This window comes from Dermacentor silvarum, chromosome 2 (assembly GCF_013339745.2).
Source record: "Dermacentor silvarum isolate Dsil-2018 chromosome 2, BIME_Dsil_1.4, whole genome shotgun sequence".
Lineage (NCBI taxonomy): Eukaryota > Metazoa > Arthropoda > Arachnida > Ixodida > Ixodidae > Dermacentor > Dermacentor silvarum.
The window spans coordinates 17,512,686-17,539,111 of NC_051155.1; the positions used below are offsets into that span (position 1 = coordinate 17,512,686).

At 49.2% G+C, this 26,426-nt stretch overlaps 1 protein-coding gene across 1 annotated transcript in view; it reads right to left on the reverse strand.

Moving 5' to 3' along the window:
* Window positions 1-6,589: 6,589 nt before the first annotated feature.
* Window positions 6,590-26,426, reverse strand: part of LOC119439920 (uncharacterized) — a 129,909-nt gene continuing 110,072 nt past the window's right edge. The window contains exon 9 of the mRNA XM_037704887.2: window positions 6,590-6,815. Coding sequence (XP_037560815.2) covers window positions 6,590-6,815 — 226 coding nt within the window. The remainder of the gene's footprint in view (window positions 6,816-26,426) is intronic.

The following is a 26,426-nucleotide window of genomic DNA, read 5'->3' on the forward strand; positions in this document are numbered from 1 at the left end:
GTTATGGGCTCAGTCCAATAGCCGTTTCTGGTCGCGATGAGGCCGCCGCCGCCCCCGGCCACGTAGCCGCTGTCGCCGGAAATGCGAAAAAAAGTACCCGCTCTCCGCCGAGATCAAACCCAGGCCCGCTGCGTGGGAGTCGGATACTTTACCACTGCCAGAAGAAAAATTCCCTTTATAGGTGCCCTATAGGCATGCACGCAGGCGCAGACGACCCAAGCCTCCGCCAGTATGGTGGCGCCATCTAGTTAACATGCCTGCAACTGCCACGTGCGACGAGATGCGATTCAGACGAGGTGCGCAATCAGCGCTATCACAATGTTAGATTTGCGCCACGTATTCTGAGTACCTCTTCGGTACATGTTATGGCGTCTCCTCGCAAGGAACGAACCGCTGTTGAAGAAGCGAATAGTAGAGCTACGTGCGCGGCTACAACCAGGCATCATCGGGCTGAGCAGATAGCTGTGCAGAGAGCATTACAACCACAGCTCGCCATCGACGCCGACGCGGGGCGGACAGTTCAGATCGTTCTCGTCAAAATCGAGACGAAGACAATTTTCCGCGACGACCTTGTGCGTGGTGCCGAAATTGGAGCTACTCTTGCGCCGCTCAACCAGCTTACGCTGTGACGATGCTGCGTGTGCCGCGCAGGCCAGTGACTTTTTTCTCCACCCATTTCGACAGTTCTAATTTTACGACTTACATTGCCATTCTGTACAGGGTATGCCAACTATCATGCACCAAGATTTAAAAATATGCAAATGCCACGTAGCTGGACAGAAGCAAGGTAATGTTATTTGCCGCCGCTTGGAGATACTCAGATTATTGTTTTTTTTTTCATTCCGACTAATTACGTCGTTAGTAATAATTAGTAAACTTCTCAAATAGCATAATTACATGAAAAATGTCAATGGGAAATTTGTAGAGAAACATGAAAAACTGCCGATACAGCTTTCTGTTGCTCAATACGCGCTACATAAAAGTGTTCTTCCAAACGTGAGAGAAGCCCGCGAATGCACGCAAAGCGCCTCGAGCGGCCAATCGCGCGGCAATTTCGAGTGTATTCGAGGGCTTATTTCTCGCTCGGAAAAACACTTTCATGTAGCACGTATTGAGCAACAGAAAGCTGTATCAGTAGTTTTACAGCGTAAGCTCTTATGGGCTCATTCCAATAGCCATTTCGGCTAGCGTCGTTGTTCGCCGTGGCTGCCGCCGCCGTTGGACGACCCGACCCTCCACCAGTATGGTGGCGTCATCTAGTTGGTATGGTGGCGCCAACGCAGCGTGCGCAGGCGCAGACGACGAGATGCGATTCAGACGAGGCGCCTCTTGAACTCGTACTCCCCCTCCCCCCTACGACGCTGCGCCGTGTTCCCTAATGGGCTGCAGAATCTAAGCGTCTCTTTCCTCTTTCGTAATCACCATCTATAATCAACGCGCTTCCATAGTGCGCCACGTATTCTGGATACCTCTTCCAGCGGCCGTGCCTCTTCGGTACACGTTATAGCGTCTCCTCGCATGGTACGAACCGCTGCTGAAGAAGCGAATGGTAGAGCTACGTGCGCGGCTACAACCAGGCATCATCGGGATCAGCAGGCTGCTGTTCCGAGAGCATTAAAGCCGCAGCTCGCCGTGAACGCTTAGCAGACAGTTCAGATCGTTCTCGTCAAAACGAGGCGAAGAGACTGTCGCGAAGACCCTGGTGCGCGTGGTGCCGAAATTGGAGCTACTCCTAAGCCGCTCCACCAGCTTGCGCTGTCCCTGTGCTGCGTGTGCCGCACAGGCCTGTGACTTTTTTTCGATTAAGTGGATTAAGTGTCTTTTTTTGCGATGGTGGTATCAGCTGCTTCGTTGTCACATGGCAACTGTGTGGGTTAGTTTCGTGACCATGTTGGGCACATGCTGTGAACCTGGTGTATAATTGATTGTTACTTTGTTCAGGTGCAAGATTGGAGGCTGTTTCTTTGAGCTGGTCTGTTATAATGTAGTGCTTCCTCTCTGTCAATTTTATGCCATTCTTATAACCCACCGTTCCCAGCCGGCTGCTTCCATTGTTATCGAGGTCGGAGTGCCAGCCGATCTGACCACCCACGAAATCCGGCAAATGCGACAAGGAACGGCATCAGAAAGACATCCCTACTGATTGTGCACAATTTGTATCTCTAGAAATTGGTCTCTATCGTCAGTGTGACCTGCGAGAAATAATTATCCCTCGAGGCACGAGAACGGTGGCGGAAGCCCGGTGAACGGGCTGAAGGATGCCCCCATTAAATTAATTTCCAAATTAGTTCCAACTACCTCGCGTTTTTAGTATCCACCATAATTCCACTGGTTATGCCGATACGATACTAACGGCCACATCCTCTGCTGCAGAGGTCTTCGAGATAAGAAAGAACACGGGGTAGGATTTCTAATCCATAAGGACACAGCGGGCAACATTGGTGAATTCTACAGCATTAATGAGGGTAGCAGTCGTCATAATTAAGTTGAATAGGAGGTATAGAATAAAGGTAATACAAGCCTACGACCCAACCTCCAGTCACGATGATGATGAAATAGAACAGTTTTATGAATATGTTGGATTAGCGATGAGAAAGGCACAAATTCAGTATACTGTTAGAAAATATAGAAAGAGCGCGACACAGGACGAGTGAAGACCACATGACAGACTTTACAAGGACAGGACAGCCTGGTAAGAGAAGAAGAATTCATGATCTGGGTCAATTGCTAAAAGGGGACCCTTGTCGTGAAAAGGAAATTTACAGAAGAATAAAAATGGGTTGGAGTGCATACGGCAGCATTGCCATAATCCTGACTGGGAGCCTACCATTCTCCTTGAAAAGTGTACAATCATTGCATTCTACCGGTGCTAAAATATGGGGCAGAAACTTGTAGGTTAACAAAGAAGCTCGAGAAAAAGTTAAATGCTATGCAAATAGCGATGTAACGAAATATGTTTGGCAGAACGTTAAGAGACTGGAAAGGTGCGGTGTGGATCAAAAAGCTAACTGGCACTGCGGATATTCTAGTAGACATTAAGAGAAAGAAATGGAGCTGGGCAGGACATGTAATGCGTCGGGTACATACCCGGTGGTCCATCAGAGTTTCAGAATGGGTGCCAAGAGAAGGGAAGCGCAGTCGAGGACGGTTGAAACCTAGGTGGGGTGATGAAACTAGGAAATTTGCAGGTGGAAGTTGGAATCAGCTAGCGCAAGACAGGGATAATTGGATATCGCTTCGTCCTGCATTGGACATAAAAATTGGCTGATCTTGATGATGATGCTGATGTTATTTCCACTGTAAAAGCGTTCTTGCATTTCGACCTCATTAAAAATCGGCCGTCATGGCTGAGAATGAAACCGGCGAGCTGGTTTTTAACCGCTGAGCGTTGCAGCAACAGCCACTTAGCAACCGCAGCGGATAATGAGTGGTTTATGCGGTAACTATTTGCAGAATTATTGTACGGATCATATTCGAAAATGCGGTTGATACCGGAGTATTATCGCCAAAGTCAAAGTTCCAACGAAGCAGATGTACCACTCATTTCTCGTGCTAACAGTGCAAGGGCAGGAACACTTTAATGGCACCTATTCGTGATGGCTCACCTGGAAGAGAAGGCGGTGGTGCAATCACAAAGTGGCTGTTTCGGCGGGAAGCTACTTTGTCTTTGGAGTGTGGACCGTAAAGATGAATGCGAATCGCATTATTTGCCTACTTCAGCTCTTTTGAATCTATCTATGGATTTGTTTATTTATTTATTTATTTATTTATTTACTTATTTATTTATCTATTTATTTATCCGTCCGTTCGACCGACTCTTACGACGACCCAGCGGCCCAAGTTGCATACCTGCTTGGGCCACTATGTACGTACTCCTGCTCGTGATGCCGTCGTTGTCGTTCCATTGTCTTCATTCTAGCTACGTGATGTTGCTTTCGTCATGCCGTCGTTGTCGTAACGTCTTCTACCACGACCCAGTGGCCCAAGTTGTCTAATAGTTTGGCCCACTAGGTACGGGCTCATGGTCGTCATGCCGTCGTGGTCATTGGATAGCCATCATTCTAGCTTTGTTATCCAATATTCATCATACCGTCGTATTCACACAATCATTGTCAAACTGTCGTCATGCCACGCAGCCATAGTGGTCCCGTCGTGGTCGTTCAATCGGCGTCATTCCAGCTTCGTGATTTGACTCTCGTCATGCTGTCGTCGTCGCGCCTTCTACTCCTACCCAGTGTTCATGTTTTCTAAATGCATGGGCCACATGGGTGCGGGGCTGGAATGCCGTCGTGGTCAGTGCATCGTCGTAATTGCAGCTTTATCATCCGACTCTAGTCATGCTCGTCGTCATGCGGTCGTCGTCGTGCTGCGGTTTTATAATTGTCATCACTTCTCTAAGGTCATCGCATTATCATCATACTGTCATCATCATTCCGAATTTGTCGTTCCATATCGTCGTCAATCCTTTCTTTGCCATTGTATTGTAATCATACTGCCTTCATTCAGTCTGATTATGCGCCAATGTCATGCCGTCATCGTCACACGGTGGCTATTTTGCCTGCATTGTCATACCGTCGTCGTAAAGGCATCGTCGTCATACAGGTATCATGATACAGTCAACGTCATGTCATTCTCATCATATACACTGGTCATCATCCCATTATCGTCATGATGTTGTCATGCCATCCTCGTCATACAGTAGCCGGCATGCTTTCGTTGTCATACCATCGCCAGGATGCGGTCGCAGTAGTTCCATCTCTATCCTTCAACTTCGAGATCTATCTTTAGTCATCCCGTCGTCGTGTCGTCATAACGTTCTCGTCGTGCCATCGGCGTGCCGCTGCCGTTTAACCATAGTCATCATTTCAGGATTGTATTCTCATTGTCGACATGCCGTCGTCATAACAGCACCTTGGTCGATCCATCAATGTCATTCGTCATTCTGCCGTCATTCAGTTGTAACTATGCAAGCTTCATGACTGCGTCGTCGTCCCATAGACGTTATCATGCATCCGTTCTCGTACCTTCAATGTCATGCCGTATTGGTTGTGCCATTGCCGTCTTCATCTGGTTGTCATCATACCGTCGTCATAAGGCCATCGTCGTCATAACATCAATTGTCGTCATGTTAATGTCGGCACAAGTCGTCGTTATACCATCGTCCTCATTTCGGAAACGATATCTCATTGTCGTCATTCTTTCGTGAATGCGTCGGCGTCATAAAGTTGGACGATGTCGAAGTATAATGCATATAATCGAAACAACGAAAGCCATAGAATTGTCACTACATGCGTTAAATAAACGCGACTTCAGGAATATGGTCTGTCGCTACGTTGCTAACTTGATATCCGCATTACCGTACATGGTCATCGTGAGACGAGTTCCGCCGTAATTATTTTTGTCATCATTTTCGGCTGAGAAAAGTTTAAATAGTAATATCACTTGTACCTAAATCAGCCAATTTTTGCGGGAATGCATCTCAATTCATCGCGGACAACAGGAATTTGTCTTAGTCATATCTAATGACGTGGCCGGCGTGCAGTGCCTGTCCAAGACCCAAAAAAGGTCACAGCTAGCGAGAAGCTCTGCAAGCACAGAGTTACCCGGCAATCACTGGCACACTGGGTAGGCTGATAAGAAACAAAAGCGACACTTGAGCATGTGTCCAACACACTCACTAGCTTAGCATAGATGCCCAACACAGTTACCTTATCCAGACCTTGGTTTCATTCGGTATTCGGGAGTGTTAACGTATATTTGTTGCTATGCAGGAGCTGCTATTGTAGACAATTATTATGTTTCTGAAAATTACTTTGATTATGCTGTGAGACGACTTACAGTTCCTCTATAAGTGTTCACTTATAGAGGACCTCCATGGAAGTAGAAAGGGTTTTCAGTTGAACATTGTTAGGCTATGTTTAGGCTTTATTATTTAGGCAGATAAGCTCAAACAAAAAGAGGAAACGCAGCTACGGTGCTCTGGAAAAGTGGGATGCCAGAAGAAACAACAGGGCTAGTTGGTCTTGGAAAATTGTTGAAGTGAAATAGCGATTCAAAATGGCCGATGCCATAAAATAGGAACAAATCATATGTGTACTGTATCCCTCTCTGTGTACTGGTGCTTTTTCAGTGTTCATGCAGAAACTTGGTCCCTCAACGTGTCGCTACTACGGTTTCTCTTTCCATACAAGGCTAGCTACGTTGGAAGCACCGTGTAGTTAATAGAAATCATGTTTGGGCACCAGGAATACTGTGCGCTCGCAACTGTTCACTGTGCGCTCACGCAAGTAGGCCGTGATAGGCGGAAGCCCGGTGAACACCTTGGTTCAAATTAACTTGCCGTTTCTTTTTTCTTGTTTTGTTGTAAGTATTGTTTTCTTCTATTTACATTGTTTATACATTACATTTATGTACTCACCGGAAATCCCCCCTATGCGTGTCCCTAAAGGCCCACTAGGGCCATTAGGGTATTGAAATAAATAAAAATAAATAAATAAATAAATATCGCTGAAGCATATAGAGTATGGTGTCTTACATTGTGTAATGTTATATTTATTTTATATCTGGTAAGTTGTAAAAACAGAAACTTCTATAAACAACATATTTTATTGAAAGAAACAACAAGCAAGATCAAGAACATAACAAAAATACTGGTTGGCGTCGTAGCACTGAAAGCGTTCGTACTTGAATCACAGTTCAACTTGCTAAGGTAGGCTGAGATTATCTTCTTAGCCCCGGAAGCATATGGAGAAGAACAGTTTTTTCCGCTTATCACACTTCTTTGGATACAGGCAGTCGCCGAGTTTTCCAAGTTTCTGAAAGAAGAAAGAAAGAAAATGACGGAAACATGAAGTCGTTGGCGGTTAACAGAGCGCGGAAAAGACACTCTCGCTAATCATTTTTATACCTTTAGAAAAGCAGAATTAAACTGAACCGAAGGCAGACAAAAAATCACCCACGGAGCGATAGAAGCAACTTGGAAAAAGCTAAGTCTCATTTGGAAAAATCACTGGACAAGTGGTTTATCAGCTGTTATAAATTGAAATTAAAAATCTTGCATGCAAGTAACAAACAAAACTTGCTGCAAGACGACCACTGATGCTTAAGTAATAATGCGATACACAATGTAGGAGCTTCGCTTGGAAAATATGATGCAACCAACCGTATATTTTATTAATGCGAGGCGTTCCTTCCATGTCGGATGTGGTTGGAAGTTGTTTTCACGGGAACTTATTCAGAACTAACGAGTATAGCCGACAGTCCTCCATGACAGCACTAATCGAAATGACTGACAGTCCTGCGTGTGATATCTGCGGTTTTAAAGGAGAACGTGCACGCCTTATTGTGCCACTGTTCTTGATCTGACATACAAAGATAATCAATGTCCATGGTAGAGAATCAATGTCCATGGCAACTGCGGCCGGCGTCGGAGCCCCGAAGCAGCTGTATGACCAAGGCATCGCTAAGCAACGCGCAGCTAGATGCAGCTGCGATTATCACTTATCATGAGAACAGCGCATGGGCTCCGACATTGCGCGCGTTGGCAGGTTTTCCTTCGGCCGTCCCGTTTGATGCGTTCCCCAGCAAAAAGGTGTAATGCGGCGCGCGCACCCGGCTGCCCTCGATGGCACTGTTAGCTGAGGGTTTATAGGTGCACAGGGAGGCGAAATAGATCCTGGGTTCAAGTAAGAGCACTCGCAGGTATAACTAAAAATTCGCAAGTGGTTTTAAGGGATCAAGACGGTAGCGTCTTCGAAAAAGACGATGCGCGGCGGTACATCAGAAACGTTATCAGGGATAACTTCATCACGAAAGACAGCGTAGTTCAAACTCAAACATATCCAGCAACAACAGAGATCAAAATTTAGTATAGAAAGATTATACTGGAAAAAAACCGAAGGAAATGTCCCTAATAACGCGGCCGCAGGACCCGATGAAATCTCAGAGCAGCTAATCAAAAACTTCGGTCCAAAGAGCAAGGCATTGCTGACAAATTCCATAGAGCAAGTGATTAAAACGAAGAAACATTCCGCCTAGATGGGGTGAAAGCAAGGTGAACCTCATCTACAAAGGCAAAGGTGATTCGAATAAGTGGAGCTCGTACAGACCAGTTAGAGCAGTGATAAATAGAATGGCAGTACAAGCCATAAAATTAGAACTGTCGAAGTGGGTGGAAAAAATTCTGTACTGGGAGAACTACAGAATGGGTTCAGACCAGGCAGATGCTTAAAAGATAATATTATAAAGGAGATTTATTGAGGTTCGAAGTGAGAGCCAGTCGTAGGATGAACCGAGCCCAGTCCTCTCGCTCAAGCTTCTGCTGCGTGCTTGATGCTGCCGATGCTGCTGACTCTGCGCAGACGTTCGTCATCTTCCTTACAAGGGCCCCCCGGAAATAAAGGAGCCATCATGGCGACTTAGTTGTCCGGAAGGACGATAGAATGGTGATACGGGTTGAGACGCTGAACGTGAACGACTTCGCGGTTTCGATGTCGCATGTCGGACGGCGGCGTGAGCGGCTTAACCAGATAATTAATGGGTGATGTTCTCTCGAGAACGTGGTATGACCCGTCGTACTTTGGAAGGAGTTTTGAAGCGAGCCCAGGCGTGCGGTGTGGCACTAACAACCAGACGAGGGCGCCCGGGAGAAAAGTAGGAATCGAGTCCTGGGCATCGTTAACGGCTTTTTGACGGTTCTGGTCGTCTGAGGTGAATTGGCGGGCCAGCTGGCGACATTCTTCGGCGTGTCTGGCTGCTTCCAAGATCGGCAGGCATTCGGATGGGTCGGGCCGGTAGGGCGGAATGGTGTCGATTGTGTGCGAAGGATGACGGCCGTAAAGAAGGTAAAAGGGTGAGAATCCGGTAGTGGCCTGAGTCGCGGTGTTATAGGCGTAGGTGATAAACGGAAGAACTAGGTCCCAATTAGTGAGATCGGTTGATACGTACATGGCGAGCATCTCACAAAGAGTTCGATTGAAGCGTTCCGTGGTACCGTTAGTCTGTGGGTGATAGGCAGTGTATTTACGATGAATAGCGCATGCAGCAAGAAGTTGTTTGATGACTTCAGATAAGAAGGCGCGGCCTCTGTCGCTTAAAAGTTCACGTGGACCTCCATGACGAAGGAGAAAACGGCGTAGCATGAAATTGGCGACCTCCTGCGCTGTAGCATTTGGTAGAGCAGCAGTCTCCGCATAACGTGTTAAGTGGTCTACCGGAACGATGATCCACCTGTTGCCGGTAGGAGTCAACGGAAGTGGCCCGTAGAGATCTATGCCCACGCGATCAAAGGGTCGGGATGGGCATTGTAAAGGCTGGAGTTCACCGGCGGAGTTGTGCGGTGCCGCTTTGTGGCGTTGGCACTCATGACAAGAGCTGACGAAGTTGCGAACGAAATTGTCCATTCCCCGCCAGTGATAGCGGTGTCGAAGTCTTTCGTAGGTCTTGAAGACTCCCGCGTGGCCACACGGAGGGTCGACGTGGAAGGAGGAGCAGATCTATGACCGCAAGGTTCGCGGAATGACGAGTAACCATGTGCGTCCCTCTGGGGCATAGTTGCGTCGATACAGTAGCTGGTCTCGAATCGCAAAATGAGGAACTTGGTGCCGAAGCGTTCGTGACGCTGGAACTTTCGACGTATCCGAGAGAAGGTCGAACAGAGATGCAGTCCAGGGAACATTACGCTGTGCAGCAGCGATAGTGTCAAAGTCCAGAGATGACAATGTGCTCTCGCAGGAGGAGTCGTGACTGGCCTTCGGGGGAAGCGGTGATCGGGATAGCGCGTCAGCGTCGGAGTGCTTTCGCCCGGAACGGTAAACCACGCGGATGTCGTATTCCTGAATTCGCAATGCCCAGCGGGCAAGGCGGCCCGATGGGTCTTTTAGCGTCGACAGCCAACATAGTGCGTGGTGGTCGGTCACTACGTCAAAAGATCGGCCGTATAAATATGGGCGAAACTTGCCAAGTGCCCACACAATGGCCAAACACTCCTTTTCGGTTACGCTGTAATTGATCTCCGCCTTGGTTAACGTGCGACTCGCGTATGCGACCACGTATTCTGTGTGGCCAGGTTAACGTTGTGCCAACACAGCGTCAAGGCCTACACCACTTGCGTCAGTATGAATTTCGGTTGGCGCGTGAGCGTCAAAATGGCTAAGAATGGGTGGCGTCGTGAGAAGACGGCGCAAGGTTGTGAAGGCGTCGTCACATTCTGGAGACCATAATGAGAGATCTCTAGAGCAACCAAGGAGCTGCGTGAGAGGTGATATAATTGACGCGATGTTTCGAATGAATCGGCAAAAGTAAGAACAGAGGCCGATGAAACTGCGTAGCTCTTTGATAGTGGTAGGTTTTGGGAACGCAGTAACAGACGTAGCTTCTCGGGATCCGGGCGAATGCCCTCCTTTGACAGGACATGGCCTAAAATTGTGAGCTGACGAACAGAAAATCGACATTTCTTCAGGTTTAATTGCAACCTGGCGTTGGTCAAGCAAGTGAGTACGAGCTGGTGGTGGAGCAGGTGCGTCGCGAAATCAGAGGCGAATACCACAATATCGTCAAGATAGCAACCGATTTTCCATTTGAGGCCAAGCAGAACATTATCCATCATTCTTTCGAACGTAGCAGGTGCGCTACAAAGTCCGAAAGGCATGACGGTGAATTCATACAAGCCGTCTGGTGTAACAAAGGCAGTTTTCGGGCGATCGGCCTCTGCCATCAGAACCTGCCAGTAGCCTGACCGCAAATCTAGCGAAGACAAGAACTCGGCTCCCTGCAAACAGTCCAGAACACCGTCAATGCGTGGTAATGGGTAGACGTCCTTCAGTAGGATCTTGTTCAACCGTCTAAAATCAACACAGAAGCGGATCGAACCGTCTTTCTTCGTGACGAGTACCACAGGAGAGGCCCATGGGCTCTGAGAAGGTTGAATGACGCCTCGACGAAGCATGTCATCGACCTGTTCGGCAATGACGCGACGTTCCGTAGCTGACACGCGATATGGTCTTTGTCGCAGCGGTGAGTGAGTACCAGTGTCAATGTGATGCTCGACTGTCGATGCACGGCCAAGAAATGTTTGCGCAACGTCGAAAGAAAGGCGGAAGTGCTGAAGGATTGCGAGAAGTTGAGATCGCTGCTAATGTGTGAGATCTTCGGCGATGAATGGGCTGAACACATCGGTCCACGCTGAGTCGGCTACGGAGAGGGCACTCAGTTCATGAACGGCAGTAGAAGGCACTTCGTCGAGGACGGAGACAATTCGTGTTGAATCAACCGACTCGACGTAACCAAGGCATTAGCGGCGGAGCAGTGATAGCGGCGATGAAAGATGATTGTAAATGGGCATCGTGCTGACACCGGCGGCGAGGTCAAGAGCTGCAAAGGGCAAAGGAAGCGCTTTTCGGGTAACGAAGTGATGAGAAGGCATGAATAAGACCGTCCCGTCGGATATAGCACTACACGAGACTGGTACGATTGCTGAAGAGCACGGGGGAATACAGGTGCATTCTTTCTCGAGAAGTTTAGCGGCAGGATGAGGATCGACCGAGGCCAGGTCACCAAGGTGGGAAAGTTCAATCTCAGCCCGAACGCAATTGATGATGGCATTGTGGCATTAGAGAAAATCCCAGCCTAGAATAATGGCGTAGGAGCACGATGACAGAACGATGAACTCAATCGTGTATAAAACGTCCTGTATGGTTACACGAGCTGTGCAAGCAGCCGTAGGGCGAATGGGTTGAGCACTTACCGTTCGAAGCGACAATCCAGACAGAGACGTCGTCACTTTACCAAGCAAGCGGCAAAACGTGGCATCCATAACTGAAATAGCGGCACCGCTAATGACGAGGGCGACTGTAGCGACATCTTCAACAAGCAGATCAATGATATTGGCAGGTAAAGGAGGAGGACTTCGGCATGTCAACACTTGCGCAGTTCTTGTCTCAGGAACTGCGTCGTTTATTTGCCTTTTCGTTAGAGATGGGTCGCTGACGCATAGAGGAAAGCGATCGGCGACGTGGGGAGGGTGATCGGAAGCCTTCGAAGCGAGGACGGCGCTCAGTCTGGGTGCGAGCTGGTGATGGATCGAAGGGTCCATAAGGCGCATTTGGATCGGGCGGCACATAGGACGTTCGTCGATCGTCATCGAACGCCTGCGATCGGCGACGGCAGAACCTTGCGACGTGACCGGGATACCTACATGCAAAGCATATAGGGCGATTGTCCGGCGTACGCCACTGGTTAGCAACGGCAGTGCTGGCCCAGGGAACGGCTGCTGGAAGCGTGGTACGGGCGCACTGCGTGGGGCTATTGCAGAAACCGCAGCATAAGTGACCGGTGTTGCTACGGCATCCTGCTGGGGAACAGCTGGCAGTGCTTTCGCGACCTCTTCATGGATCACATTACGGAGAGGAGACGGCAATGTGCTTGGAGACTCCGGAATGATGGACACCAGAGATATCTGTCGTGCAACTTCTTCGCGGACGAAATCGTTGATTTGGGCTATCGGGAGGCTTGTTCGGGGCCGGTGGTCAGGCTGCAGAGTGACGCCGCATTAGGGGTGGGATGTCGCCTTGTCAAAGCTCGCTGCTTACGCAATTCATCATAGCTCTGGCAAAAGCTGATGACGTCGCCAGCAGTGCACGGGTCCTTGGCCAGAAGCATCTGGAACGCGTCATCATCGATTCCCTTCATGACGTGCTTGATCTTTTCCGCTTCCGTCATGGCAGCGTTCACGCGCCGGCACAAATCGAGAATGTCTTCTATATAGCTGGTGAACGTCTCACCCGTGTCCTGTGCGCGTGTACGCAAACACTGCTCGGCTCGGAGTTTCCTGATGCCAGGTCGGTCAAATACTTCGGTAATCGACGTCTTCAACGCCGACCACGTTCGGATATCCCTCTCATGATTTCGGAACCAGAGACTGGCGACGCCCGCAAGATAGAACGAGACGTAAGCCAGCTTGTCCGAGTCATTGCATTTGTTATGAACGCGCACCCGTTCATAGGATGACAGCCACTCTTCGACGTCGTTGTCGTCGGTTCCGCTGGCGAACGGTGCCAGCGCAAGGGACGGGTGGCGATGGAAGAGTCTGCTGGTCGGCGTCCGGCATGGCAGAGGGTAGCGTCCGCGAATGAAGTTCCAGGATGGTAGAGTGGAACGTTACCCAGCACGGCTCCACCACCTATAAAGGAGATTTATTGAGGTTCGAAGTGAGCGCCGGTAGTAGGATGAACCGAGCACAGTCCTCTCGCTTGAGCTTCTGCTGCGCGCTTGATGCTGCCGATGCTGCTGACTCTGCGCCGACGTTCGTCATCTTCCTTACAATATGTTTTTTACCAACTCAGTGCATAGAGATTTCAGGTGCTCAAAACAGACATTTGTGTATAGTAATTCTAGATATTAGGGAAGCTTACGGCAACAGGGAATTGTTATGGCATATGCTTAAGCACGAAGGCATAGATTATGACTTCAAGGAGCTGCCGAGGAACACATAAAGAGGTAACTGAGTACAAATTATTGCAATGTATTGGAGTGGTGGAAATTTGCCTAGGGCTGAGGCAAGGAGGTCTCTGTATGCATTGTTGTTTACGCGTAATGTTAAGGGCATAGAAAGACGTCTGGAAAACAGTGATTTAGAGTTTGATTTATACTATAGGCGCAACTTATAAATGGTACAACAGCAGGCCCTGGACTGATGTATGCGGACGACGTAGTGCTACTAGCGGACAATTCAAGAAATTCACGGACGTTTGCGAATATATGTGGCAACGAAGCGACAAATTTAGGCATTCAGTTCCGCACAAAAAAAAAACATCGGGAATTAGGATCCTTATTGAAAGGACGAGAAATTACGTGGTGTGAATTCAACAGCAAGTCATACTAAAGTCAAGCAATATAAATACCTCGGCGTAGATAAAAAAGACTTACTCAAGCTCCCACCAAGATAATCTGAAACTCAATGGGGAAGCGGAATGCAGCAACAAAGAAACAAACGAGCTCTTCAGGTCTACAATAAATATGAGGCGGTGCGTGGAATCTGGAAAAGAGTAATGATGCCAGCGTGAACGTTCGAAAATGTCATTCTGTGCTTAAAATTGGATATCTTGTTGGGGCTGGAATTTAACAAATTATCGGTAGGCCGGCTGGGTTTGGAAGCCCTCGGTAAAATTACAAATGAGCCAGTGCATGAGGAGCTCGTTTGGGCCTATTTTGAAGTCACAGAAGCACAGAGCAGAATTAGTTTGATAGAAATACTCATGAAGATGGATAAAGCTAAATGTGTGGCTGAAGTGCAGAAGTACCTGTACCTGAAATTCGTGGACAGAGAATGGAGGAAGAGGGCAAGAAAGTTGGCAACCACGTACAGGGTAATTGAAAGTGTAAATACACAACCGGGAGTCATGAGAAAGAAACTGAGAGAAACAGAAACAGTGAACTGGATGCAAATAATGGAAACGAGTAAAGAACCATGGGTATTGCAGTGCTATTTGAGGCTCGATTTGGTTGCCTAAGGACAAGAATATACCGGAGCGAGTATTCGGAACTAGATGAGGCATGTGTATACTGCAGCCAAAATCCGGAGACCACTCAGCACATCCTAATGGAATACGAAGGGATTCACCCAGTGAGACCCGTAGGTAATGTACACCTTCTAGAAGCGCTAGCAATTAAAGTGGACGGAAGCATCGACCGGTCAGCAGTCGAGATAAGCAAGGGACGTTTAGAGTATTGGTGGAAAGAAAGAAGGGAAGAGGTTCATACGATAGGATGCGTTACTTGCAATAGGTAGCGGCACAAGGAGGTAAAGAGCGATGTTTTCAGGAAGAACAAAAGAATAAAAAGATTAGAGGATGTATATAAAAATCTGGAATGAAAAACATGTACCGCATAGCTGATTACATCACGCAAGTTAGGTGAGTATTTCTCGCCGCCCGTTTGAAAGGGGATGCCAATAAATCCTCATCACCATCCAGAGCATACCGAGGTGGCGGTGGAAGGCATACCGCGCGAGATCATCAGGTGCGCATGGTCTCTCTTTTCACGCGTTAGCGCCCAGACCTTCCAAACCCACTGAAGGTAATTTTTATTGCATGTATGTTGGCCTAATTTAGGACGGAAAGCACGGCACCTGGTGAGTTTTGCATCTGTGGTAATATTACGTCATTCTATTCTGGTGCGCTTCTTCGCAGCGTAAGTATCCTGATGTGGCAAAGAATAGGGGAGTTCTTTTGGCGTCCTTCTTTACTGGAGGAATCTGTGGATGGTACTCCGGCTAATTGTGGTGAGTAAAATGTGTGGTCTTCTCCCCGTGACACATCTTATGATTTGATCCCACACATATATTGATGAGGTGGACAAACTCAACCAGGGTTACTTTCTATATTATAAAAAGCCTGTTTCAAAGTTAAAGTTAAAACATTCTTTGTGCGTTTGCACGTTTCAGTGACACTCGTGTGGTTATTGGTTTTTCAAATGGCATACTTACTCTTGCGAGTTAGCTTCGTTTGCTAGCAAAGCCGAAGCCAGCACTAGATACGCTGAAACACATAAAACTTGTGTTTCTGTAGTCTTGTATCATAATTTTTAGTGCTTTCGCCTGTAATCTCATGCATGCCAATATGCCCAACACTGGGGATCCTGTCAGCACAGATAGTTCAAAATTGAAAGCTTCATTATTGTTGGTGACTTGGGAGGACGATGCATTAGGGTGGCGATTGTGGGAAAACAAATTTCTGAGTGTACGTGCCAAAAACACAATATGACTATGAGGCGTGCTGTAGCGGAAACTCCGGAATCATTTCTGTCACCTGGAGTTCTCTAACGCGTAACTAAATCTCAGTACTCGATCGATTGCCGCATGTTCTTGTAGGTGGATCATGCTACGCCTTGCTTCACACGTACCCTATCTCGCCGGCGAAATGCGCCGAGGAAGAGTAGCGCCATTATCAGAAGGTCACTCGTTCGAAGCTTCGAGACCAGCTCACAAAATGCTGATCATAAATTTCGAAGTATAGTGCGTTTCCCGAACATTAACTTTTGCAGACATTGCGCTTCGACCTACCCACATGAATGTATTATGAGTACGTGTGCAGAAAGAATAAATGACCTACCGATGGACTTCCAAAGGATGTGCAAATCCATTCTCCTACTTCACTGTTGTTGAGGTATAGTGCATGCATGCGTGTTATTCAGTAGTCAATCTATCTACAATATTTAGCATCTTAGTCACTGCAACGCACGTTTACAGAAGAATGTTGGAGGGGATGGTCATCAAAGTCTAGTGCCACGTTACTGTGCTTCAATATGGTCATGTAGAGTGACTTAAGTGGATTCCAATTATTTGTTCAGTTTACCTTATTACGCCCGCGGCACCGCGAAGCGTGGTACTTAGTCCAACACTTTCGTGGTGTAGGAGTTGGGCGTAAAATGAAGCTGTCCGAGAGCTTCCCTCTTCCCACAAACATATTATGATTGGCGGTTTACGCGACCCTGTTTGGACCACGGAGTAAGATAAGACAGGAGCGCCGACTCCGCTTGTCTGGAAGGGACACATTCTGACACGCCGGTTCCTGCTTCACAGCATGTTCGCCAGATGGCGCTACGAATGAAGTAAAACTCTGCACTGGAGAGGCGGGCCCAACAAACCGAAGGAGCAAAGCCGCGGGGACTCTCGCGGCGCCTGCTTGCCTATCCGTTTTGTCGTCTGCTCCGCGCACGCCCTGACGCCTGTAGCGCACATAGCTCTTGCAGTTCACGGAGTGACGTTAGCAGGAGAAACAAGTCATGTATCATTTTATTTGATTTATTTTATACAGGCCAAATGTAGGGCATTTGTCAGGTGGCCTGCATGGAACTTCACAAGGCACAGGAACAGAAAATAAACAAATTACGGAAACTAGACGGAAAGAAAAACTATAGCAAATGGTAAGGCGATATTGTCACCCAGCTATTACAGCTAGAATAGTTCACCAGCAACAGATAGGCAAAAAAACACGTCAGCCTTTAATAATGGCTGGACCTCGGAGAGCGCGCGCGCAACCACGAACTTCGTCGTTCTCGCCTCAAGGGGCCAGTGTCACCACGTGCCAACTTATTTCGCGTCATTGCTCCCCTCTCAAAAGCGACCGACCCGGTCGCTCCAAGGGCATGGGGCGAGCAATATGGGCAAGAGTGCCAACATGGAAAGAAAAAAAAAACATACAGGAATGTGCACAGTGCTGAAGCGGTTTGTGAGGGTTGCTTATCCCTCGCGTGCGTAGTACGGCTTCATCCGTACTACGTGGACGACTTCAGCACGGGGACGGCGTCGGTTCGAACTAGGATCAGAGCTTTGAGGCACCACCTCATAGTTCACATCACTGAGGCGGCGTACAACTTCGTAGGGGCCGAAATAGCGGCGCAACAATTTCTCCGAGAGCCCACGGTGTCGGATAGGTGTCCACACCCACACGCGGTCGCCTGGTGAGTACTGGACGTTCCGTCGGGTCCGGTTGTAACGGCAGGCGTCGGTATTCTGCTGGGTGCGGATGCGATTCCGAGCAAGCTGGCGAGCTTCCTCCGCTTTCTCGACGAACTCCTCAGTGGTGTCATTACTTGTGGCTCCGTGGTCTACCGGGAGCATGGCGTCTAAGGGGGTTGTAACGCGACGTCCGTAAACGAGCTCGAATGGTGTAAACTCGGTGGTTTCCTGCACAGCGGTATTGTAAACAAACGTCACGTATGGCAAAATTTCATCCCATGTCTTGTGTTCCACATCAATGTACATGGATAGCATGTCGGCCAATGTTCTGTTCAGGCGCTCTGTTAAGCCGTTAGTCTGGGGATGATAGGCTGTGGTCCTTCGGTGGTCAGTATGCGCCAGCGTGACGACTTGTTGCAACAACTCCGCTGTAAACGCTGCACCGCGATCAGTAATGAGCACAGCGGGTGCACCGTGACGAAGCACGATGTTGTGGACGAAGAAGCTGGCGACTTCAGCAGCAGTTCCCCGAGGCACAGCTTTTGTCTCCGCATAGCGAGTTAAATAATCGGTTGCCACGATTATCCACTTGTTTTGCAAGGAAGACGTGGGGAACGGACCAAGAAGGTCCATTCCCACTTGCTGGAACGGCGCCGGAGGCGGATCCAAAGGCTGAAGGAGGCCGGCAGGCTTGACGGGTGGGACTTTACGCCTCTGACAGTCACGGCACGTTCGCACATAGCGCTGAACCGACGAAAATAGGTGTGGCCAATAGTATTTCCGCCGTATGCGCGCTAATGTCCTCGCGAAGCCTAAGTGGCCGGCACAGGGATCGTCGTGACACGCCTGTAAAACTTCCTCGCGCAGCGCCGTCGGAACGACGAGAAGGAACGTTTCTTGGCTGTTCTCGAAATTTTTCTTGTACAGGACATCGTTCCGCAGGCAGTACGATGTCAATCCTCGTGAAAGTGGGCGTGGGACAACAACGTCAGCTCCCTCGAGATATCGGATGACTGGAAGCAGTTCAGAGTCTGCACGTTGGTAGTCAGCCATGCGCACCACGTCGACGACACCAAGAAACGGCAAATCTAGCTCCAAGTCGGTGGATGTCGAGGGAATAGGAGAACGTGACAAGCAGTCAGCGTCGCTATGCTTACGGCCCGATCTGTAGACAACAGTCATGTCGTATTCCTGGAGGCGGAGGCTCCAACGAGCGAGGCGACCTGACGGGTCTCGTAGATTGGCAAGCCAGCAGAGCGAATGGTGGTCACTGATCGCTCGAAATGGCCGGCCGTATAAGTAAGGTCGGAACTTGCTGATGGCCCACACGACTGCTAAACATTCTTTTTCGGTGGTCGAATAATTAGCTTCTGCTTTTGTGAGACTACGGCTCGCGTACGCAATTACACGTTCTGCGCCGTCTTGCCATTGAACCAGAATAGCCCCGAGTCCTACGTTGCTTGCGTCTGTGTGAATTTCAGTTGGCGCGGTGTCATCAAAATGCGCCAGCACTGGAGCGGATTGAAGGCGTTTGCGCAATTCGGTGAAGGCCAGCTCTTGGTCTTCCGTCCACGCAAAGGGCACATCTTGTCGCGTCAGTCTCGTGAGAGGTTCAGAAATCCTCGAGAAGCCTTCAACGAAACGGCGGTAGTAAGCGCAGAGGCCCAGGAACCGCTGAACAGCCTTCTTGTCTTTAGGGTGAGGAAACTCGGCAACGGCAGCGAGCTTTTCTGGGTCTGGTCGTACTCCTTGGGAGCTGACCACGTGGCCTAAAAACTTGAGGTCCCGGAAGCCAAAGTAACATTTTTCAGGCTTGATGGTGAGGTTTGCCTTGAGTATTGCGGTAAGGACACTTCGTAGTCGGGTGAGATGTTCATCGAACGTGCTGGAAAACACAACAACGTCGTCAAGGTACACTAGACACGTCTGCCACTTTAGTCCGACGAGTACAGTGTCCATCATTCGTTGAAACGTAGCAGGAGCGGAACAGAGACCGAAAGGCAGGACTTTAAATTCCAATAGCCCGTCGGGAGTCACGAAGGCGGTTTTTTCACGGTCACGCTCGTCCACTTCGATTTGCCAGTACCCTGACTTTAGGTCTAACGAAGTAAAGAACTCAGCATGGCGCAGACGGTCCAAAGCGTCATCGATCCGTGGCAGGGGGTAAACGTCGCGTTTGGTGACTCGGTTAAGCCGTCTGTAGTCAACGCAGAAGCGGAGCGTGTTGTCTTTCTTTTTTACTAGCACGACAGGGGACGCCCACGGACTTGTAGACGGCTGGATGACGTCATCATTGAGCATTTCTTCAACTTGACGCTTAATCGCCTCCCGCTCCATAGGTGACACGCGGTACGGGTGCTGACGAACAGGCCGCGCCGACTCCTCTGTAACTATCCGGTGTTGCGTAATGGAGGTGCGCTGGACTCTAGATTCTGTGGAAAAACAGCCAGAGAATTCTGTCACTAGGCCCAGTAGCTGATCCTTCTGTACATCTGCTAAGTCAGCATTAATGTGGACGCGGGTACTCAGGCTGGCGTGAGTTGTTACATCCGGTGAAGTCACTTGTAACGTGCCGACGTCGGAGAAGTCAGCAATGCCGTTCAGAAAGGCCACAGCTGTACCTTGAGGGACGTGCTGATACTCATGGCTGAAATTTGTCAGCAAAACTTGCGAGCACTTATTCTGTATTCGAACAAGGCCCCGGGCGATGCAGATGTGTCTTTCGAGCAACAGCGGGATATTTGCCTCGGCAATACCCTCATAGTCATCGAATGCGTCGCAGGTTACGAGGGTCAATACGCTGCTCCTTGGCGGCACCGTGATGTTCTCGTCGACAATCCTCAAGGCGTTGACATACGTGTCGTCAGTGCTGCTCCCTGCTAAGGCCTGCGCCGTTGAAAACGTTACCAGCGACTTTTGTAGGTTTATCACGGCTCCATTAGCCTGCAGAAAGTCCATTCCCAGAATTAGGTCCCTCGAACAGCTTGGGAGGATAACGAAATCTCCGAGGTACGTAAACCCACGAATGCTCACTCGCGCTGTGCATCTTCCTACCGGGGTTAGCAGATGGCCGCCTGCAGTGCGAATCTGCGACCCAGTCCACTCGGTAGAAACTTTCTTCAGCTTGCAGGCAAGGTCCATGCTCATAACTGAGGTGTCCGCTCCAGTGTCGATTAATGCTGTTATGTCTTCGTCGTCTACGGTGACGGGAATGTTCGACGTTATTACCTCTCGTACGGTGTTTGACTGCGTCTGTAGGTCTGCGTCGTTCTGTTTTCGTCGTTGTCGTCGTAGTGGAGGATCTTGCGCACAGTCGACGTCAGCGGCCTCACCTCCGGAGGTCGCTGAACTCAGTTTTCCCGAGCCGCCGGGCTTGGCGAGCGGCGTCTGAGAGCGCCGCGAGAGAAGGCTGGGCTTGGTGATGGTGACCTGTAACGAGCAGGAGACGACGAACGGGGCTCGTGCCATCGTTGATCACCATTGCGACGATTCGCGACGAAACTCTCTATTTCCGGCGGCCGCTCACCAGGTCGTGGACGAGGTGCATTTGGTGCGAATCCTCGGAGCCCCACATGACGATAAGGACACATTCTGTAGATGTGCCCGGCTTCGCCACAATGGTAACAAAGGGGCTTGTAGTCTGCGGTGCGCCAGACGTCGCTCTTCCTAGTTCTTGCTTCTGCGATGGGCGGTGTGCTGCGAGGCCTGAAGCTAACGTCCAATTGCTGAGCGGGGTGTACCATGCTATACGCGCTTGAGGGTGGTGGACGACGTACTGCTTCTGCGTAACTCATTTTAGGACGCGGTCTCTGCTGTGGTGCCTCGGACTGTTCAGGAACATGGACGGCCTGTCGGACCTCGGCGCGCACCATTTCCGCAATGGAAAGTTGTCCCACGGAGGCAGCGGTCGTCTGCATCTTCTGCAGTTCCTCCTTGATGACAGCCCTGATGAGTTCTCGCAAGGCGCCGACGTCGTTGCCGAGGGTAACGGCAGAGAGCTCCCTTGAAATCACGGCGTCGCGGTTGTATTGCCTGGCCCGCTGTTGAAGGGCCTTTTCCATGGTGGTGGCTTCGTCGTGGAACTCTGCCACTGTCGTCGGCGGATTTCGAATGAGGCCAGCAAAGATTTCCTCTTTGACGCCGCGCATTAGGTGGCGCACCTTCTTTGCTTCAGTCATAGAGGGGTCCGCACGTCGGAAGAGCCGATTCATGTCTTCTACGTACGCCGTCACTCGCTCATTCGGGCCTTGAATTCTCGACTCCAGTGCTAACTCCGCCCTCTCCTTGCGGTCCGCCCTGGCGAAGGCATTGAGGAACTGCCGACGAAATTCTTCCCATGACGTCAGTGTCGCCTCGTGGTTCTCAAACCATATTTTAGCGGAATCTTCAAGAGCGAAGTACACGTAGCGAAGCTTACGCTCGTGGGTCCAGTCGTTGACGTTGGCGACCCGGTCAAAATGGTCAAGCCAGTCGTCGGCGTCCTCTGAAGCACTCCCGTGGAAATGATTCGGCGTCCGGATCTGATTGACGACCACGTGCGATGCTGCAGTAGCGGCAGGAGGTGGTTGGTTCGTCATTCTACTTCGTTCGGGTAGCAGACCGTGCTGTGGCTGGAGTCCCTGGAGACGCCGGCTGGTACGTACGTGCACAGGGGTAAGCTCGTCCGAACTACTCGCCGGGCTTAGGTATGGGGTACGCTCCGGAGATCTTAACATCGACCGTACCCAGCACTTCCACCAGAAATGTCACCCAGCTATTACAGCTAGAATAGTTCACCAGCAACAGATAGGCAAAAAAACACGTCAGCCTTTAATAATGGCTGGACCTCGGAGAGCGCGCGCGCAACCACGAACTTCGTCGTTCTCGCCTCAAGGGGCCAGTGTCACCACGTGCCAACTTATTTCGCGTCAATATAATGGCAGTTCGGGTGGTCTCAAGCAATGACAGACGACAGCGAAAGGAAGTTTTCATGCAAAAGTTGACGTTTATCACTGCTTTTTATCTGAGCACGCATCAAGCGCTAAGATGCTTCGCTTCCTTCTTTGTTTCTCGCGGTGCTTCTCGTGTCGCCCGGTTCTCGCCACATTCTCATTAAACATAATAATTGGGAATTCCTGCCAGTGTTTCCTGCCTATTATTTCACAAGAGAAGCTCTGATTATGTGTTTGCATAACTGGGGTAATCATCTCGAAGGCAAGGCTGAGAATTTACAGGGTAGCCAGCCGGTATTTACACTGGCTAACCTCCTTGTCTTTCTTTCCCTTTCTTTCTCTCTCTCTACATCACGGCATGTCTCTGCACAAGGAAAGGCACCTGCACTGTGTGTAGTTGTAGAGAAATTTAAATTGAGCTCCTCTCGTCCTTCCGCATTGGCGTTTTCTGGTTCCTCCTGGCATTCAGCATCATTGAGCTACGCCAGGCTTCCCTAAACAAATTGAAGGAACGGCTCCGCTTCGAAGTCGAGCCACTTCGCCTTTGTCTTTGCTGAAGTAACAATAAAAAATAAGCTGCTGCCTGCTTCTCGAAGTGTCACGCACATATTTTGTCCATTGCTTTAAGCGCTCGCTTACTTCAGGATTTTTTTCACGCCACTGGTACAGTAGTTGAAGATCAGATGGTGAAGCGAAGAGCGAAAACTTCTCGCGTCCTTTGCCATAACCAGATTTACAGCCGGGAACAAAACACTGTCCTGTTGCTCAGTCTCTTCTCGCAGAAGTATCAATATACCTTGTTCCGTGAGGCATGAACAAACATACTGCAGACATGGTAAACAAAGCGAGGAAGACGGCAATTTCCCACCTTCGCTTCCGCGAAAACGTAGAGGAGTGAAAAACAAGTACTTCTGTTGTGTCTTTTTGCACAGCATCATTTATCACCTGTTTCCCATAAAGAAATGTAAAAATGTTTCGTTTGCGTGCTTAAAAGCACTACTGCGTGTTTATTTGCGCTTTTATTATTGGTCCGCATATATTTTTTAGGGGCGAAGCTCCTTAGGGTGTGGGTCTGTCCCTCCTCTGTAGTAGTAGTAGTAGTAGTCGTCGTAGTAGGTAGCCACGTCTACTTTTATGAGAAAAAAAATTCCGAGAGTTGTGGCCGTAGCGGAATCGAACCAGGGACCCCTCGCTTCTGAACGCGTGGCGCTAACCACTACGCCACGAAGCGCACATGGACAGACGCACCACGATGGCAATAAATACCCAACATTAACGAAAGACTGCGCGTTTCTAACGCGTTTGTGCTAGCGCGTTACGGCCCGTGCAAGAAGCTGGTGTAAGACGCTGTGGCCTCTCCGCCTTAACCCCGTATTCATAAACGCTGATGGCGTCGGCAAACGCGGTGCACGTTCCGGCATGTGTAAACGGCTGCGTAAGACGCTGTGGCCTCTTCCCCTTAGAGTACTGCACGTTTCTAACGCGTTTGTGCTAGCGTCCCCTTAAGCGGGAGATGGTGCAATTATAATGAAGGGCGCTGTTATAAAATAGGAATGACGTCACATATGGCGCGTGTCATTGGTGGAAGTCATCGTTCGATTTAGTGCGGCGAGACTGGGCGAATTACACGGAAGATTCACGGTTTACCGATGATTCCCTCCAGAGCTTCGCCCACTCATCATCATTCACCCCGTGGATATGCGGTGTTTTTTTGTGTTTGCTGTCAAATTCAGACGGCCGAGGGTCCACGTTTGTAGCAGACGACATGTGCACGCTCTACGGGTGCCGCGCTGCCGGTTCTGCGCCGCCGTCGCCTCTGTCGCCGCCGGTCTCCGCCACTGAGCGCGTGCGCACATGGAAGCAAGCTGTTGAGTGTTTTCCACGCGCATCGACAGATGGCGCTACGCGATGTATAATTTACGTTACACGGTTTGTCCCGAACGAATGCGTTGCGCGGTGGCGGAGTCGGCGCTCCTCTTTATCTTACTGTGTGGTTTGGACGCATAGTCACTATACAGACACCATATGACACAAATTTATTTTACACAGCTCTATTGCGAGGACGAATCAGAAAGTCTTTGCCCTAATTTTTTTAGCCAAATTACGGCTGTAAGAGCGAAGTCAACATATCCGTTCCTAGCGGTGGGCCTTATTTGGACCAGCCCGGCCTTATCTGCCGGTACCTCCGCGGCATGGCGCTGCTGTCAGCGGTTGAAGATGGCGGTTGTGCTTCACAAGTCCACGGCCTACGAGCAACGAAGTGTGACTCATTTTTGACGGAGCAAAAGATGAGCGTCCATTGAAATCCACACGGAAAGGCAGCCCACGTATAGGGAAAGGTGTCTCGCTTCGAGAAGTGTGAGGTGGTGGTGTTGTGAGTTCGCACAGGCCGTGAAGCCAAGACAGCATTTTGGCGGTGGTTTCACAGTCAGCCGGACGAATTCTACCACAGGGGCATCTCAAATTTAGTGCTGCGATGGTCTGTTCTGGTGTGTGAAAAAATAGTGTCAAGCAGTGGCGCACCGACGGGGGGGGGGGGGATTCGGGGGTTGTAACCCCCCCTGAGGCCGACTTAAGCCCCCCTCTTTTGTTTAACCCCTTTTCTTTCCTTACGCATTTGAGTACTGCAACTAAGATGTAAGACGCGCAATCGTCTGCACACTCGCAAAAAGCGCATTTTTTGACAATTTCCGGCAAAGAAATTGAAATTGGCGCTGTTTAGATGGTATTGGCAAACTGTCAACCCCCCCTGGCAGAGATCCTGGGTGCGCTACTGGTGCCAAGTACGTAGTATTTTCCCCTATGTTGTTCTTGGCGCATTTGTTTGTTGGCTTCTCATGATATGATTAATAAAAATTGGGCCCCTCGATTCCCTTTCTTCTCGTTCATTGCATTATGAGGGTTCGAATCTGGCAACATTGATGCCTTCACGTAGCATATGTGGGTTTATTGACCAGTTGCTTTCACCCAAAAAAGAACACGTACTCGTGACGCCTTCAGCAGAAAGGTTGTTCTATATCCGCCGCCAGTGTTTGTGAGTGGTGGCGCTGACTCACCCTCCCAGGGTTAGTTCTAGTAGAAAAACATACGTACCCCAGAAAGTGGATGGGAAACGGTGCCGTGGTAGCTCAACGGTAAGAGCATCGCACGCGTAATGCGAAGACGTGGGGTCATTCACCACCTGCGGCCAGTTTTTTTTTCATCTATTTTCATTTCCATTAGTTTATCATTTCGTTATTTCAATTAGTGAGTACAAGTAATTTTACCGATGTTGTCCGTGGTGCCCTTGTTTGTTGGCTTCGTTATGTATATATATATATATATATATATATATATATATATATATATATATATATATATATATATATATATAGTAGTTGCTGGATGTTTGAATGGGCTAAGCGTATTTCGAAAAATGAGAAACACAACAGTGTCGGTCGGTGGTCCGACCTTTATCATATATATATATATATATATATATATATATATACAGAACAGAACGACTACTCTACAGAGTAAATTAGGCATTCGCATGCCATGGGCCGTATGGCCGACTTCGGGCATCTTCTTAACGACACGCTGTTGTTCAGGTTCTTTCAGTTCGGTTCGCAATTACGACAACATATCGATCTGGTTGCAGATGATAGAATAGAGCACATAAAAATACTAGGACAGGCCGGATAGGAACAATCTGGCTGTTGTAAAATGGACGTCCCACCCCGTAACTAGATAATTCAAATTAACAGCAGATAAGTCAACTGTTAAAGACACTGCGAATTAGCAGAATGCGAGCGTACATTTCTCTGAGGCAAGTCTGGAAACGCCCGAGACCAGAATTGCTTAAAAGGGCAATGTCCTGTCAATCTGTACACCTCTATATATAGAGCATCAACAACACTTACGCAGGAACCAGAATCTGCACCACTCGCAAGATCTCAGGCGACTACTTTTACCAAAGTACTTGCCTTTACATAGGCAGAATATCCATCTGTCTTGACCCCGCAGATGGAATTGTGATCTAAATTGGACATGGTCGCATT